The sequence below is a fragment of the Plecotus auritus genome, assembly GCF_963455305.1.
Source record: "Plecotus auritus genome assembly, chromosome: 8".
NCBI lineage: Eukaryota > Metazoa > Chordata > Mammalia > Chiroptera > Vespertilionidae > Plecotus > Plecotus auritus.
The window spans coordinates 29,794,515-29,811,603 of NC_137782.1; the positions used below are offsets into that span (position 1 = coordinate 29,794,515).

General features: G+C 45.2%; 1 protein-coding gene and 1 pseudogene across 2 annotated transcripts; both read right to left on the reverse strand.

The window, feature by feature from the left end:
* Positions 1–1,185: 1,185 nt before the first annotated feature.
* On the reverse strand, positions 1,186–16,957 carry SEC61A1 (SEC61 translocon subunit alpha 1). The gene is made up of 12 exons (XM_080686941.1): positions 16,722–16,957; positions 16,402–16,469; positions 13,471–13,536; positions 13,300–13,378; positions 12,230–12,361; positions 8,327–8,436; positions 7,883–8,036; positions 6,179–6,339; positions 4,689–4,886; positions 4,222–4,413; positions 3,800–3,876; positions 1,186–3,169 (listed from the first exon to the last, which is right to left on the reverse strand). Exons 1-12 carry the CDS (start codon positions 16,726–16,728, stop codon positions 2,983–2,985), a joined length of 1,431 nt encoding a protein of 476 aa, XP_080543067.1. The 5' UTR covers positions 16,729–16,957; the 3' UTR covers positions 1,186–2,982.
* Positions 11,330–11,957, reverse strand: LOC308255812 (chromobox protein homolog 1-like; annotated as a pseudogene). Its single transcript has 2 exons — positions 11,950–11,957; positions 11,330–11,883 (listed from the first exon to the last, which is right to left on the reverse strand). The product of its transcript is annotated as a chromobox protein homolog 1-like (transcript).
* Positions 16,958–17,089: the final 132 nt, after the last annotated feature.

A 17,089-nucleotide genomic window follows, 5' to 3' on the forward strand; every position in this document is an offset into this window, starting at 1 on the left:
CCAAACAGAACACCCTGCCTGTCTCCACATTTTGCAGTGCTTGTTGGCTCCTGCCCTGTATCTCTGAGCCAACCCCTTTGGCCAGCAAGTGTAGAGGGAGCACAGGGCAGACTGGCTGCACTTCTTGTCCTGCTGCAGTCTCATAGCACATGGTCTCCGTAAGGCCATGCCCCAACACCTGTCCCTCAAGTGGCCCCAGAGGGACAGCCTGCCTGGCCAATACTGCCTGAGTGAGCATGGTGACAGGTGGGCAGGACCTCCTCCTTAGCTAGGCTCCAGCCTCAGGGCCTCCATCATGGATCACTGAGGATACATGATGCATGGAGTGGTGGCGGAGGGCTTGGAGTGAGGCCTTGTCCAGGACAAGCATGTCAGCTTTGAAATCTGGGTGAATGGGAAGTTTTTTCTCCCTCTGCCCTGGAAACAGTCTGTCACTGGGTTCTGAGTGAAAACCATTGGAAGACTTTTCTGCATGGCACATTCTAGGGAAGCAGCCACCATGCCTGCCACTGCTGCCCACATGATGCTGTGGTCCAGGGGGCAGTGAGACTCTCCTGGTCAGTGACTGGATGTGTCTCCGCCAAGGGCAACAGCACCCCTTGGTCTGGACTGAAAGGGCTGGGAGGCATGGGGCCATAGCCTTCTGCTGGGAAGATTCGGCACCTCAGGACACATCCCTGAAGTCCTAGGAGAGGCTCAGCAGTCTGCACACCGGCCCAGAATCAGGATTTCTGCTTAATCACCTGTATTTCAAACTTCCAAAATCCTGAGCATGTGATTGATACTACCACCAGAAGAAAGTTTTCCAGGCAAAATGTCTTTCTGAGGAGGAACTTGCACCTAGGGGAGACCTTGGGCACCCTGTAAAAAATCAGGACCTGCCCTAGCTGGTTTGGCTCAGTGGATAGAGCATCAGCCTGTGGACTGAAAGGTCCCAGGCTGATTCCGGTCAAGGGCACATGCCTGGGTTGTGGGCTCAATCTCCAGTAGAAGACGAGCAACCAATCAATGATTCTCTCTCATCATTGATGTTTCTATCTCTCCCTCTCCCTTCCTCTCTGAAGTCAATAAAAATGTATTAAAAAAAAGAAAAGAATCAGGACCCAACCAAGCCTCAGGTGTCTTCTCTCACAGGCCTTCTTGGGAATAAAAGGGTATTGAAAACCAAAAGAACATGAACAAATGGCTTGTAAAACGTTGGCTTTATTTGTTACTTTTTCACCTCATCTCAGTTATGCCATTTTGGCTTCCACAGTGACAGTCCCTGGAAGCTGAGGTCAGCCCCGACCCACTGTGGTTATTAACCAGAGCCTGAGCCTGAGCCCCACAGGGCCCCACTGATGACTACAGGCTGCAGGCAGGGCTGTGGGGCTCCTGCCTCGGGGCTGCAGGATTCCTATGGGTGGGGCCGAGGAGACCAAGTGTAGCGGCGGTCTCGGCTCAGGACTGGGTCTAACAAGGCCACGTGTGACATGGTGGTATGCCCTGGACTGGGGGTGGTGGACAGGCCCATCATGGTTCTGTGGCTGGCTTGCCGGGGGGTTTAAGCTAGTTACTTCCTGTCCCTTGGTCAGTCTGTGTTTTGGTTGCACTGCCAGTGAGAACTCCTGGGAGCCCTCCTGACTCGGGTGTCCAGTTTGCCACGTCTACTGACTCATGACCACCTCTCTGTGCTTCAGAAGCCAGTGTGTACCTGCTGCTGGAGGGACATCGCTCTCCACAGGGCTGGCGCTCCCTTCTTAGAACTGGGGCGCCCTCCAGCAAGAATCCCACAGGCCTGCAATGCCTTACTCGCTGTCCCTGCAGCCAAACACTGCCAGGCACTTGTCCTTGAGAGGGACCTCCCTAAAGGCCTTAAAAAACGTTCCAATTCCTAAGATCTAGATTCCCTGTTATTGCAAACAAAATTTATTTTACACATAATAGTGAGTCTTTTATATCAAACATTAAAGCAACTTACAAGCTCTCTGACCCTAACTGCATCACAGATCTCAGGTCTAAGCCCTTCTTTTCTGGGAAGCCAAGGGAAGATAGTGGTGGCCTGTGAACACCAAGTAAGTCACTGTCTCTCCATGTCTGAGCACCTGCCACAGTGCCTCCCCTTGCTAGGGCTGAGTGGGGAGTGAAGGAACCACGGGGGACCAGGTCCAGTGACAACTGGAAGAACTGGACAGATCACTTCAGGGATCCACCACACAATGTTTGCCTAGCTAGGCCAGGCACAACTTTATAAGCTAAAGAATCCCAACTCACCCCAGCTGGTGGCTCCGCAGGTTGGAGCACTGTCCCATACATCAAATAGGATGTGGGTTCGATCCCCAGTTGAAGCATTTATGGGAGGCAACAGATCGATGTTTCTCCCTCTTTAAAAATCAATAAACATATCCTCAGGTGAGGATAAAGATAGCCCAAAAGTGTCTGCCAGGAAATTCATCCCTCTTTAAAAACTACTTTTAAAAGAGAAGACAATTGTGTCATCCAGAGAACCAGTTTTAAGTAGATGTTACTACCCCTCACCATGAGGGGACATGCTAATGAGTCTCCCACATGGTCTGCTCCCAGCCTCACACCTACTACCACAATGAAATGTAGTCCTTTTAACAATGTTTGTGCTTCTAACCAATAAGTTATTCCCTTGTAGGGAACAGCTGGGACCACTGCAGCCGCCTACGGCACTGAGAAGGTGCAAAGGTTAAAACAAAGGTTACATGGACACATGAGTACAGTCATTTATCCTCCCAACCTCTGGCCATCAGGTGAATAAAACCTCACTTCTATAGTTATTTTGCCAATGCCAGAATAGAAAGCAAAATTTCAAATTGGAAATTTCTAGCACTTTACAAAGTGGAATGAAAGAATATGAAATTAAAAAAAAAAATTAAAGGTCCACATGCCATAGCAGTACCCCGTGCTGGATTCGTTGCTCCCTTCCTTGGCAACTCCAGAGCATGGCTTCTCTTCCTGGTCCAGGGGAGACATGGCTCAGAACAGAAGGGCCCCCATGCTGCCAACCTCGCTCTGCTCCTTTACAAAGATTTCAAAGTACTGGTAGATGATTGTGACCGCGAGCAGGATCCCAGTTCCAGATCCGATGGCACCCAGGAAGTCAGCCAGGACGGAGAGGGCCCCAATACATAGCCCCCCGAAGGCAGCAGCAGTGGGGATGTACCTGGGGAGTAGGAGATGAGTCAGCAAGGTGCCACCACATAAATAGCTGTAGCGTGGCCCACCCCTGACTCAGGCTACCTGCCTACTTACCTCTGATTTAGGAACCTAACTCCTGTAGAGGTCATTACGCTACCTCCTTGAGACTTTAACTGGTCACATACCATTAGGTCTAGACTACGACTGCTGTCCAGTAAGTGGACACACAAGCCACATGTGGCTAGTGAAATATGACTAGTCCAAGTTGAGATATTACAGTTGTCACACTAGATTTTGAAGACAAGAACATAAAATATCTAATGATTTTCCTTACATTAATTACAAATTTTTACTTTTTAAATGTGACTACTAGAAAATTTAAGAGTCCTTATGTGGCTTGCATTTTATTTCTCCTGAACAATGTGCTGTAAATCTAGAGAATTCTCATTAAGAGAATGAACAAAATTGTCTACTGTCCCTGCTAGGGATCAAAAAACAATCTGAAATTGGCAATGCTGATTTTCTTGTGGACACAAGGACCTTTTCTATCCTGAATAAGATTTAATTAACCAGAAATCTCTAAGCCCTATCAAGATGCTTGATGTGTAAGAAAACTACAATTATGAGAAAACCTAGGACCTAGGGCCAGCCTCACCGATTGAGTTCATGGACCATGGAAGTCTCTCGGTGGCCCCTCATCACCATCTGCTGCTCCTTCAGCTGCTTTGCAACCTGCATGATGCCCGAAGAGAAGACAATGTTCAATTTCAAGTTTGAAATTGAAAGCCAGGCAGACATTTCATAGTGGCTCTAAACACAGGTTTCCTTCTTTAGTATCCTAGTAATATTTATACAGATAATTTTAAAACTGCTCCAAAGAAGTCGTATGACGAAGTCTAGTTTTAGTTTGGCTCCACCTCCCCAGGCGAGCATTAATTTACCCCTGGGCTCGTCTATGGCAATAAACACTTCGGCCTAATGAGGAGGAAGCGGCTGCAGGTATTCACAGACCACTTACACCAGTGACATGCGAGAACTACTGTTTCCTGGTTTAATTAAATTGTAACTTATACTTACATCTTTGGCAGAGGAGCCTGAGACCTCGATCCATGTTTTGGAGAAGAATGCACACGAGCCCAGCATGAACACTATGTACACAACGGCATGGACAGGGTCTTCTAACACGGAGCCAAAAGATTCTGGAGGGGACAGGTAATAGCAAAGGCCACCGACTGGATAAGCTCGTGCTGGACCCCCAGAAGATGTATCCTGGGAAGAATACACAGAAAGCTTGTGAGTGCTGTTTCATTATACCTTAGCATAAGGACAAAAGTAGTTCTGAGCAGATGAAAAGGAACACAATTTTGCTCAAGTGTCCACAGTGCCATTTTCTTACTGAAAAGAAAATTTAATGTGCTGAATTTGTAAAAGGCATGGTTAGGAAATATCTTTGGGTAAAATGTTTGGTCACAAGGAAGACACATGGATGCACACCACTGTAACTAGCTACAGCATTAAAACGCATTTCAAGCAGCCATACTTACAGACCAGGTGCCCAGCAGGCTGACCAGCAGGTTGCCACTGAAGCGGGCTGACAACATCTGGGAGATGACGTATAGGTTGGACACCAGGGCGGACTGCAGGATGATGGGGATGTTGGAGGTGTAGAAAAGCTTGATAGGGTAGGTGTTGTATTGGCCTCGGTAACGAGCCGACTTGATGGGCAGGTCCACTCGGAAGCCCTGAGAAACCAAACAAAGCAGAGCACCCTCACTGCCTCATTCTAGTGTCTGCACAGACACAGCCCAGCTGGGGATGGCTGGACCTACATTGGTTCCAGGCTTGCATGCCCTTTCCTCACCCATCACTGCACTTGGGCCACTTTAACGGAGGGTTCCCAGAAAGAAAGGCTTAAAAAATGCACCAAAGCCCAGCACAGTGCAATAATCCCATTTTTGTCAAAAACAAACAAACAAGCAACCCGAAGTCCATCAGATTAAATCTGCATCAATGTGGACCATAAAAGAGCCTGAAGGACACATGACCAGCAAGTCCTAACAGTGGTCTCTTTGGTGGTTACCTCTCCTGTGCTCTTACAGTGGCCTCAAGACAAGGCCACCATGGCCTCCACCTCACACCCCAGAGCAGTCTTTTACGATGTTTTAAATCATAAACAGAAAAGCTAAGCTTTTCTATGAATACAGCCTCTCCCTCTGAAACCATTGGAGAATAGAAAGGTTTTCTTTTATATTATTTTTACAAACTCCAAGTGCCTAGAACAGGATTCAGAATATAGAGGCTTTAAAATAAAATAAAAATTTAATGACCTAACTACAAATACCCACACCAAGCTTATGGTGCACTAAAGCTTATTAATTAGGCATCTGATTAAGTCTCAGCTGAAGGAACAGACTGTCTGGTCCTCAGAAAAAGCACTTGGTGGTATAATGACCTTCCTATAAGCACTAAGCTGTCTTTTCCATTGCCATCCTTCTTTTCAATAATTATCAGAATATAAAGTGGCTGATGAAAAAATACAAAGACTAATCCAACTACAGAAGAGCAACTGACAGCTCAGGTCTCTTATTCACAAGCAAGTGGCACAGACTTATAATTTGAAAGGTAAGAGCTCGCAAGAAGAAGGGTCTTTTCTAGAATGACACTACCTACAAATACACTATAAACTTTGGGTAAGATGGCGATGAAGCTTTAGAGCTTGATGACTTTTCACTTCTCTTGAATTAGGAACTTAAAGATGTATCTTCTTTATCTGTTGCTGCGCCCAACCCAAAGGAGCATAATCTCAGAAAGGTTGCATCTGCCTCAGTTCTGTCTAGTTCAGGCAGGTCCCCATGACTCGATGGAACACACTTGCCCAGCTCACATGAAAACCTCTCCTTTCAGATGCCATCCCATCACTTCAATACCATACAGTGATGTACACCACCCTGGGTGCGGGTGAGGGCGCACACACCAAGACATTCCAAAACTTAAACCGGACCATCAGATCTCCCTGTGGTGGGTCTGGACGCACCTGGAAATAGATGACCACTGCAAAGACAAAGATGGTGGCAATCAGATTCATGAGATTGGGGAGGTTCTGGCGGTAGAAGGCCTCTCGAAGGGCTCGGACCTTGTCAGTGCGTGTGGCCAGCAGATGAAACAGTGCAATGATGGCACCTTCAAATTCCATCCCTGTCGGTAAAGGAGGGGACACACGTGGTAAGGAGACAAACAGCTTCTTAGAGAGGAAAACAGAATTAGTTTTGAGATCCATGGTGCCTATTCCTATAACCACAGGGGTACAGTGGCATTTTCTCCTCCCTCATTTCTATTTCTTCAGTAGAGATTTCAACCTGCAGAAAGGAGCTAGTCTACCCATTTGAGTTCTCATTTCGTTGGCATGTGAGTCAATGGCCACCAGATGTGTGGAATGATGATCAATGATAAAACCACAAAAGTAGGACCGGCTGAACTCCAGCTAAAGAGATCCTACACTGAAGAGTGGCCTGGAGCTGCCCATTCATTCCCCTGGAAAACCCCAGACAGTAGAGCATCCCCAGCTTTGAAGTGCAGGCTGCCTCTGACAAGGGGGGACGGGAGATGGGCTTGACTTCTCTGCTCCTTACACTGATGATCAAGCAGAAAGGACAACATGCATGCCCACCACACAGCCTGATCCAGTCAGTACACACCGCATAGGAAAGGGTGCTGAAAGAGCCAGGAAGCAGAGCAGCTTACCAAGGGACCGAAGGAATCAAGAGCAAGAATGGGTACATGGCCTGAGGATTAGGCAGCAGACCCAAGTGAGGGGGAGTTGGGGAGGTGGGCATTAGTAAGGCTTAGAAAGCTTCTAAAATTCAAGAAACTTACTGAAGTTAAACCCCCAGCTAAAATAAGAAGCAGGAGCGCTGTATTACTCTATGTTCCCCGAGGACAGCGTAACTCTCCCACAGTGAAAGTCTGGCCTCCTGCAGGGAGCCAGTGCTGTGTCCAGAGCTGTGCTCTGTGGGCAGGTGGGAGGTCCCGATATCAGTACTGTGAAGGGCACCTGCATACTGCCCCACGAGGGCACTTTCCTCATGTTTCTAACACATGATGGTGGAACCACCTGCTGCTTCTCCTGCTGGCTATTCCCGGACCATTTCATGTTATTTCTCATTTCATCCTGGCAACCGAGGCTGGGAGGTAGAGGGATTTGCCCCAAACCACTTATCTACTCCTAATAGGAACAGCCAGGAGGTGAACGCCAAGTTCAGGCCTCTTACACAAAGTTGCTTCTTGCATGACCAAGTGCGTTGGTTGGTTCAGTGATTTCATTTTTAGAAACCTATTCACTGAAAGCAACTGCCAAAATACAGAAACATGAATGCATGAGGCTGTTCACTGTTTCTGTTGCAGTAACAACCCAAACTGGAAATGACCTACATGTCATCAGAAGACTGCTTCAATAAATGCTGCTCATCCTTGCCAAGAAGTCCACACTTTGCTAGAAAAAAAGAGGCAGGATTCTGTACTCTGGCAAGGTAAACATTTGTGAAATACTCTGACGTGGAATATGTAAGTTATGTATCATTAGGAGCAGAAGCCTGTGTTTACAAATACACACAGAAGAATCAGAAGAAATGTACCTAAAACGGAGCTGTTTCTTCTTTGGAACGGGAACTCTGGTCTTCTGCTTTGTACATGTCCATACTTTTCACTGACCCCTGTCCCTCGGAGATCCCAGGGCGCTTACCTCGGCCAGTGTTGACAGTGGTGGGGCTGAATGCTTTCCACACGATGGTCTCACAGATGTTAGTGGCAATAAAGAGGGAGATTCCAGAGCCCAGGCCATACCCTTTTTGCAGAAGTTCATCCAAAAGTAGGACAATTAAGCCAGCAACAAAGAGCTGTAAATTAAAAAATGAAAGTAAAGAAACCCAAATAGACTGCATTCATGTTCCCTACAGGTGTGGCTCTTTCCTCCCTTAGCAAGGGGCTTCTCTGATATAAATGCTGAAGGCTGAGTAGACAACAGACAGCAAGGCCTTCCTCTGTTGAGTTTAAAGAGGCCAACACAGGGGCTTTGGCTCCTTCTCCATAGAAGTTTATTTTATGCATGGTTCAGGGTTGCTATTTGGGAAGTGTGAGTGAGTGTGAGGAGCTACTCAGAAGGGGAGAATGTCAGCATAACAATTACCTGAATGGTGATTAACAGGCAGATTCCAGCACCCATTTCAGAAGGGTCCCCATACATTCCCGTCATCACATACACAATAGACTGGCCAATGGTAATGATCATGCCAAATACTAGAAATCAAAAGAAAACTATGTTCTCAAAGTGGGATATTACATAGTCATAGAGGAAACAGTTATTGAACACTTACTCTGTACAAAGCACTAAGAACAACAAAGATGTATAATACTGATACTGCCACCCTGGCTGGTGTGGCTCAGTTGGTTGAGTGTTGTCCTGAGCACTGTAAGGTTGCCAGTTCAATTCTCAGTCAGGGCACATGCCCAGGCTTTGGGTTCAATCCCCAGTCAGGGTGCATGGGGAGGCAACAGACTGATGTTTCTCTCTCACATCTATGTTTCTCTCTCCCTTCCTCTCTCTAAAATCAATAAAAACATCTACTTTTATATGTATACTGATACTGCCTCAAGGAGCCTGGTCCAAGAAACACCCAATAGTTACACTGTCAAAACATACAATAACTCAAATGCCTATTCACAGAAGCAGGTGAGCTCCTTAATTTCACCTCCTAAATTCACTTTCCTTCAGTGACGGGAGGAAGAAGAGTTGGAACATGACAAATCTGTTCTATGGAAGACAAATCAAGGAGCAAAATCTACTAAAGACAGTATCCTGAGGCACACAATTTGGTGATGTCACTGCTGCACAGCATCCACACTCAGATCAGGTTGCATGGGTTGTGGAGAGCTCCTGAGATGAACTACATGCCTGGGCCACCTCTGCAGGCTTATCATCCAGGTCTGAGTCCAGAACAAGGATGATTAACTCTGGGATAAAGGGGTTCCCAGTCTGTATGAAATGTATATGGTTTTTTTAAAGAAAAACTTCACAATGCCATCAGTAACTTAGTCACTTGTCCCATTTCCTCTGCCACAAAGCTCTATTGGCCTAATAGAAGCTTTGCTTTGTGTAGACTATCCGCGTGTCTTAGATCATTATACTTCATCGTTAGGCAAAATGGAATCAACACATTTTTACTGGTTCCACATTACTAGATGAATCTCTAAGTAAGGGCATGGGTTTCAAGATAAGCTTTTCTGGTTAGTTTGTCAAACCTAATTAGTAAAATAAAATTGTGCTCCAGAGTACCCATCATATATAATTCTCATCTGACTTTTAAAGAACGGCTCAATGAAACTGAATTCTAGAAATTTTAAAAAATTGTCAAGACCAAAGAAAAAATAGACAATCTGTGCTTAAAAATAATTCATGTATACATTTTAAAATTCTAATTTATGTCTAAAACTGACAAGTTTAAATTAGATTGGCATTTTTTGTTCAATTATTTAACCTACTAAGTTAAAAAGATTTCTTCTGGTGTGGAAGAAAATATGGCTGGATAGAAAACTGTAAATATCACTTCCTAATTAATGCATTTCAGTTCAGTCAGAGGTTGAACATGGATCACTTTGATGACTGGTCATTGTTACCAGTGACACTTATTTGCTATGAAGTAACTATTGTTATTCCCATTTTTTTCCAGATGAAGAAACTGAGAGGTAAAAGCTGTCATAGCTGACACCTAACTTTGTCCAAAAGTCATACAGCTAGTAAATAGTAGAACGGGGTTGGGAGAGTCAACTTTCCTGAGTTGAATCTTTTTAAACTCCCAGAAGAAAAACAATACCTGCCAAATACCTATTAAGTGCCAGGCACTGAGAGATGTTTACAAACGTTATTCCACTGAATTCCTACAATAACTCTGAAGTACACATCATCTCCTCCTAAGTGGTAAGGACATTGGCTGGTGGAGGGAGACTGCCAAGCCCTGCTCCTCCCACTCAATTGTGCAGCCTTGGGGCAATGGACACCCTCCCACCCTGCCTTGTCCAGCCCATCCAAGTACCTTGCACCATGGCTCTCCCAGAAGTGCTTTCTTTCTGTCTCTTGTTAGGGCTTATAAATCTATATAGTATTAATAAGAAAGAAACTGACAATGTAGTGTGAAGTTTACATTTAAACAAAGTTTTCACAAACACTTAACAGATGTCTAAAAAGATTTACAATGGCGTTCCAGATGCAGGTCTAGATAATGTCAAGAACTGATGGATCTCATAAGTCAAGACAGCATTTTGGGTATTAGTTAATTCTTAGGATTAAAAAAGAATTTTTATTTTGTTTTGTGCTCTAAAGTGAACCACTGTCCCAGTATGAAAGTTTAATCTTCTCCTGAGACCAGGACTTTTGAAATAATCCAACTCTTAAAACCCTGCCACTAATGGTTTAATAGTTCAACGTTAAAAAACAGAGAGGCGCTCTGGCTGGGTAGCTCAGTTGGTTAGAGTGTCATCCCAATATGCCAAGATTGTGGGTTCGATCCCTGGTCAGGGCATATTCAAGAAGCAACCAATGAATGAATAAATAAGTGGAACAAATCGAAGTTTCTCTCTCCTTCCCTGCTCCCTCCCTAAAATCAGTAAGAACCCCACCCAAAAGAAAACACCTCTTATGCTACCTTCTTCCCCTCCCCAAATACCTCAGCCAAGTGGTTTTGATGGATAAGCTAATATTTGTAACTTCATAATTAGAAAATGGTCTTCTTGTCAAATTCAAGAATTAGCACCTCTAAGAAAGAATAATCTATGTATATGCGCCAATGAAAGACTTTCCCTTCTCAACCAGTTTCCATCCCCAAAATGGCAGCTTTGGAAACTTATCAACTTGTTTAGTTCTTTGTTGGGAACACCTTGGCTTGTAAGTTTTTTCCCTTCATAGAAGGCCCTTTGCTTTTCTCCCCAAAGTGAAGAATGGGTTGCCTTGAAACACTTATCTTCCTTCCCCTCCACTGGGATGGGTGTGCAAACTGTATGGCATGGAACAGCTTTAAAGCACTGGGCTGCTGTAGGGCACAGAAACTAGACTGCTCCTCAAAGGACATCTTCTCAAGCCACCTCTACAGGTTCAAGACAAGTAGAACTCCTTCTCCTCCCCACCTGAAAACCACAGTCAGATGTGACAGGGCTGGTACCAGCAGAGATTTTTGTCATGATCTTCTGAGGGGTAGGAATGCCACATCAGCATAGAAGGATATGACAACCTGGGGGCACTAGACAGTGGCTTCTTTGGCAGGGACCAGGTCAGCTTCATCAAACATGAGTTCTCCACTGAATTCTGCAGCTCTAATAATCAGCTCAGGCTCCAAACCCTAGGCAAAGCCTCGGGGCTTTTGACTCTTCTTTCTTCTTCCATTTGTTCTCCTCTCCCTTAGCTTCACAATCAGAGTTACCTTTGCACTTGCCTCCCTCTGACTTCTCTGTCTCATATGCTGTTTTCTGTGACTATAGAAACTCAGCTGTGAGGTTGGAGCAATCCATTTCTCTTCTGGCTCCCATGCACTGCCTTCATCTGAGAACCCCTTCCACTCTAGCAGGTACCCCACCTTTGCCATTACCTCTCAACGGCTGAGCACTTTGCCCACTATATTCCTCTTCCTTCTCTTCTAGCACCTCCTCCACTTTCTTCTTGTTTTGTTTTTTCCCCCCATAGAGCCCACCAGTACTCTGGTTTAAAGGGTGACACACTGCTCAGAGCAGTGCCCAAAAGCACAAGAGGAATTGGACCACTACCGGCACATAGTGCGGGCAGTTGGAGGAGTGGTGCCCAGAAAAACCACAGGCCAGGTGGTCACAGTGTAGCCCCTCACTGAAGCAGCATATCACAGGCCCCAGCCAATGGCCCTGTCTGAGAAGTGCTTTCTTGCTAACACAAGCCAAGGAGCACCTGCAGGGATGGTGGGCCAACAAAGTCACACTGTACAAAGGAAAAACTGTTTTGATGCCCCAAATTTTATAGCAAATTCAAATTCTCCACTACAGACATTTGAACATCACTGAAAATCTCACTTACACTTTTGGGCTCCATTAAAGAGGGCTCGGTCTTTTGGGGTGTCACCAACTTCAATTATTTTGGCGCCGGCCAAGAGCTGCATGATGAGGCCGGAGGTGACAATGGGAGAGATACCCAGCTCCATCAATGTGCCTGAGGACAGGGGAGGCAAAACAGCCCATATTAGCTTGGAAAAGCAACACTTTATCAAGAAAATGAATGAGCAAAATCTGACTGTGTACCCTTACACAAAACTAGTGTGCTTCAGTTTGCTAGCAGCATTTAATTTAGAGAATGACCCCAAAATATCAACAATTACAGTATAATTCAATTCATTCCATTCAGTTGGCCAGACCACATCTTATTCTGTTTCAGAAGTCACATGGCTTTTAAATAGATAGTTGCATTAAATTCACCGTAAACAGATTCATTCTGGTTTTACAGAGATAAGAATGTTTGTCTCTTCATCAGTTAATAAAAAGGACAACATTCAAATAATTCCCAAGTCTGAAAAGGAAGCCTATACAATTGTATCTAGTTGTGAATAAACTTCTACTTTCATTATGCTAAAATACTTCCAACTGATTTTATTTGAACTATATTATATTTAAAAAATAGGTTAATCAAAAGTGGTACTGACATAAACGTTCAAAATCCCCCACTAAGGGTAATTAGAAAACAGGCCAGTTACACTGTTACATATTTTGATACATATAGCAATGTAACCTATAGATATGAAAAAGATGCAGCTGAGAAACAAATACATATTCTAAAGGTTATCAAAACACAAGAAAGACAGGTAGAAATATCATTATTTCAGTTGTTTAAAAAACATTCTAGTTTTTCCTATTCTCTCTGACATACTCAATCTTGTTATTACAGGTTTTATACTGCATTCATATGCAATTCTCAATAAGATGACATGCCTCGATGCTGAATTCGGCATTTACTAAGGCTATTCAGCACAGCACACTGACAATCTTCCCAAACACTCTCTGAGCTCCACATAAAGCCAAAGCCTGTAATTTAACTAAAAAAGGTCAGTCAAGCCCACATTGTACAGAAAGATGTGCAGAGAGCCAGAGTTTTACCTCTATTAGAGGCTAGGATCACTCTTATCCAATAGAAAGGGTCGGCAGAATCTGAAGACATGATGCCAAACAGGGGGATCTGGAAACAAGCATAGAGAAAAGGCGTCAGCACACTTGTCTCCAGCCCTCTCTGACCCCCACCTCGATACAGGAACGGGAAATCTGGCTTACCTGGCAGCACACCAAGAAAATAAAGAGGGTAATAGCGGTCCATAGCACTTTCTCCTTAAACTGAATCTATGTAGAAGAGAAAGGAATAAGGCAAGAAGTTACTTTCATAAGCAAATGAACAGAAATCAACTCAGATTAGACCCTTTTCTGTTCATCAGAAAGGTAAGCCTTGCCCTAACCGGTTTGGCTCAGTGGATCGAGCGTCTGCCTGCGGACTGAATGGTCCCAGGTTCGATTCCGGTCAAGGGCATGTACCTTGGTTGCGGGCACATCCCCAATAGGGGGTGTGTAGGAGGCAGCTGATCGACATCGATGTTTCTAACTCTCTATCCCTCTCCCTTCCTCTCTGTAAAAAAATCAATAAAATATATATATTTTAAAAAAAGGTAAGCCTTATACGCCAAACCATGTACCAAACATTCATGTCAAAATACAAGTACATGTACTGCAGGCTTTCTATATGCAAGGACCTTCATATGCATCATCTCAGTGGACCCTTGCTCTTCATAGCTCCTATTTTTATTTAACAATGAGAAAACTGAGTTTTAGAAAGGCTGAAGTGAGTTCGAGTCCAATGCATGTGCTCTTAACCATTAGTATTAACAGTTTAGGATCAAGTCCAAGATCAAAGAATGTTGCAATAGAAAGAGATCTTGTTATTTTAGAGTCAGCCAATCTGGAATTTGTGATTGTTTAATACGCAATATATTTTCTATGAATTAAGGATAAAAAAATGTGATAAACAATATGGGGCAGGAGGCAAGGAGAGTTGCAACTTTAACCCACTCACTAACTACTAGTAGCATCTATCTAGGACTTTTCACATCTATTCAGGTATGTAAGTAGAACAGGTTTACATTTCAGAATCATTTTACAGATGACTACTAAGAACCATTAGAGAAGTTTAGATGCCCTGCCCAAGGCGCCTCTGGTACTAAGCAGTAGAGTGGGAATTCTTCTGGGTCTTCTGCTTCTAAAACTCAGTGTCTTTGTTAGTACTTGATGCCTACACTGCAAGAATAGCTTTAAAAGGTTTAAAAACACAGTAATATTGTGCAGAATAGGGATCTTTATGTGGAAATGCCTTGTGAGTGACAGTATTAAGTGAACAAAACTTGTTCTTTGAAATGATTCTTTTTTAATCCTCACATGAGGATATGTTTCCATTAATTCCTAGAGAGAGAGGAAAGGAGGGAGGGAAGGAGGAAGGGAGGGGAGAGGAAAAGAGGGTAGGAAGGAAAGAGAGAGAGAAAGAAGAGAGAGAAAGAACAGAGAGAGAGAGAGAGAGAGAGAGAGAGAGAGAGAGAGAGAGGTTATCAGTCAGTTGGGTCGGGTCGGTTGCTTCCCATATGTTCCCTGACCAGGATCTAATCTGAAACCTTTTGGTGAATGGGACAACACTCCAACCAACTGAGCCACCTGGCCAGGGCTGAAATGGTTTTTTATGGAAAAAATGAGTGGACAATTTTTACAAGACTCCTCATTTGTTAATAACCAAGTCTTTCATGGATGCAGCCAAATTTAACAGGAAAACATCAAAAGCTGTTTATTCAAGTCTTGTGTACTCTACCTTTTAAACAGCTCCTAAATCTATCCTTACCTCCTAGCCCACTCCCATAGATCACTCTCTATTGCAAAAGCCTCTAAACCACTCCAATCCTCTACCCTACTTTCAAGGCAAGTTTCTAATGCCTGGCTCCTATTGCTTCCCACCTACCCTTTGTGTTCCAACCTGCTTGTCTTCATTGCCTTTGCACATTACACATTCTTTATGCCTGAAATTCCTCTCCCTCACTTCAAGAAAACTTCTATTCTTCCTGCAAAACCACCATCAGAAATTACATCTTCCAGAGTTAACCCCTTTTGAAGCCACTGCTATATCTTCCACATATTTTCACTGCTCCGTCTATCACACTTACTGGTAAGCTACAAGGTCAATCAATGTCACACAGCTGGTAAGAGATTGTGGGAAGGGTGGGTCCCAGGTTTGCCTGCCTCCAGAGCCATGCCCTTTCTACATGCTGGGGGGTGGGGGTAGGGTGACAGGGGAAGGGCTTTGCATATTAACCCAACAAAGGCAATACATATGTGGGGCATTTATACAAAACAAAGACCACACACAAAAAAGAAAAGACACTCCAAGAACCCAAGTGGCCATGTTGATGTCAAGTACATATATGTGAATGCATGAACAACAGTCTGAAAAGAATGTGAAGACAAAATATATTCCTATTCTTTAAGAACCCAATGACAGCTTTCCTTACATTGGCAACACTCACTATCTTGGCCTGTAGCTATCCATGTAGCAGCAGAAATTCTGACAAAGATGCAATATAAGTCTACACTTTTATTTTTCCACGTTTTAGTGCACCTGCTGTAAAAAGCAGGGCTCACAAAATGCCTTTACTCTCAGGTGATTTGGCAGCCTACAATAAAAAGTTTTCGTACAGAATAAAGCGACTGCTTTTAGCTCCTTTTAGCAGCTGGCTACAAAGAGCATCTCCTAGAAAAACCCAACTGCATCTGCTCCTGTTGGAGGTGAAGAGGGAAGGGTGACCCAACCTGAGTATCCTAGGGCCTTGGAGGCCTTACTCATTCACTGAGTCAATTCTGGGGACAGGGCAAACTCAAAGTTTTGCTCACTGGAGTTAACATCCACAAAGGATGCTCTGAATAAAGCACGATGATTTAGATGAAAATTCCCACACAAGGAGGTCACCTTTCGACAAAGCTCAGGAGTACATACAACTATACTCTAGGCCCTAGAGTGGTCGGCAAACTCATCAGTCAACAGAGCGGCCGACCACTGCTCTAGGGGGAAGAGAAGGGAGAGAGTTTCCGTTGGCGTGTTGAAGCCATATTTAATTGTACTGTAAACTTCAAGCATCAGAGTTTCACGAAGCCTCCTTTGACAGCGATTTGGGGACTTACCTTTCTCTCAGGCTTCTGAATTTCCGGCAAGATGACACAGAAGGGTTTGATGACTTCCAGAAACTTGACTTTGATGGAAAAAACAAAAGAAGAATTAGGGCTCGGAGAACCTTTCGCGCTACCCGGGTAAGCCTTCCGCCCAGCTTGTGTTGGGGCAGGGGCTAGGAGGCAGGGGAGCAGACCGAGTACCAGAACTCATGGGAATCCCGAGGGCGTGGGATCCGGGCAGGCCTGGTTGGCGGGCACCTGCCCGGACCGGTGAGGGGAAAGGGGGACTGTGTTCCATCCCGGCGCAACCGGGGCTGCCCCCAGGGACTCACTCGCCATGGCGGCGGCTGCTCGGACTCCGGGTCCTGCTTAGGCTCCACTCCGCTCCGCGCGAGGCGACGCTGCCCGCGGCTCAGCCAGCAACCGGGTGCAGCACCTCCGCCGAGAGACACGTCAGTGATAGCACTGGGATGAGTGGGGCGGGGCGGAGCCGGGACCGGGTGCAGGCCTAGGCCGCTTCCGCTTCCTGCCACGCGCTGAGAGCTGGCCCACGCGCCGCGCCGCCTCCGCGGAGACTTCAACTCCCAGCATGTAGCGGGGCCCTCGGGGCTGGTCCGGAAGAGGATGCTCAGCCGGCGGGGTGGAGCCGCGAAGAGCGGCGCGGGGCACGCCGGGACTGGGAGTGTGTGTCTGAATGGAC

Bases quoted from the DNA above. Each gene is read 5' to 3' on its own strand.
- SEC61A1 (XM_080686941.1), bottom strand. The intron at 8,437-12,229 runs GTAAGTGAGATT...TTTGATTTCTAG, and splicing joins CTTTAATGGAGCCCAAAAGT to TATTTGGCATGATCATTACC. The intron at 3,170-3,799 runs GTGAGGCTGGCC...CCTACTCCCCAG, and splicing joins ATGGTCCATGAACTCAATCG to GTACATCCCCACTGCTGCTG.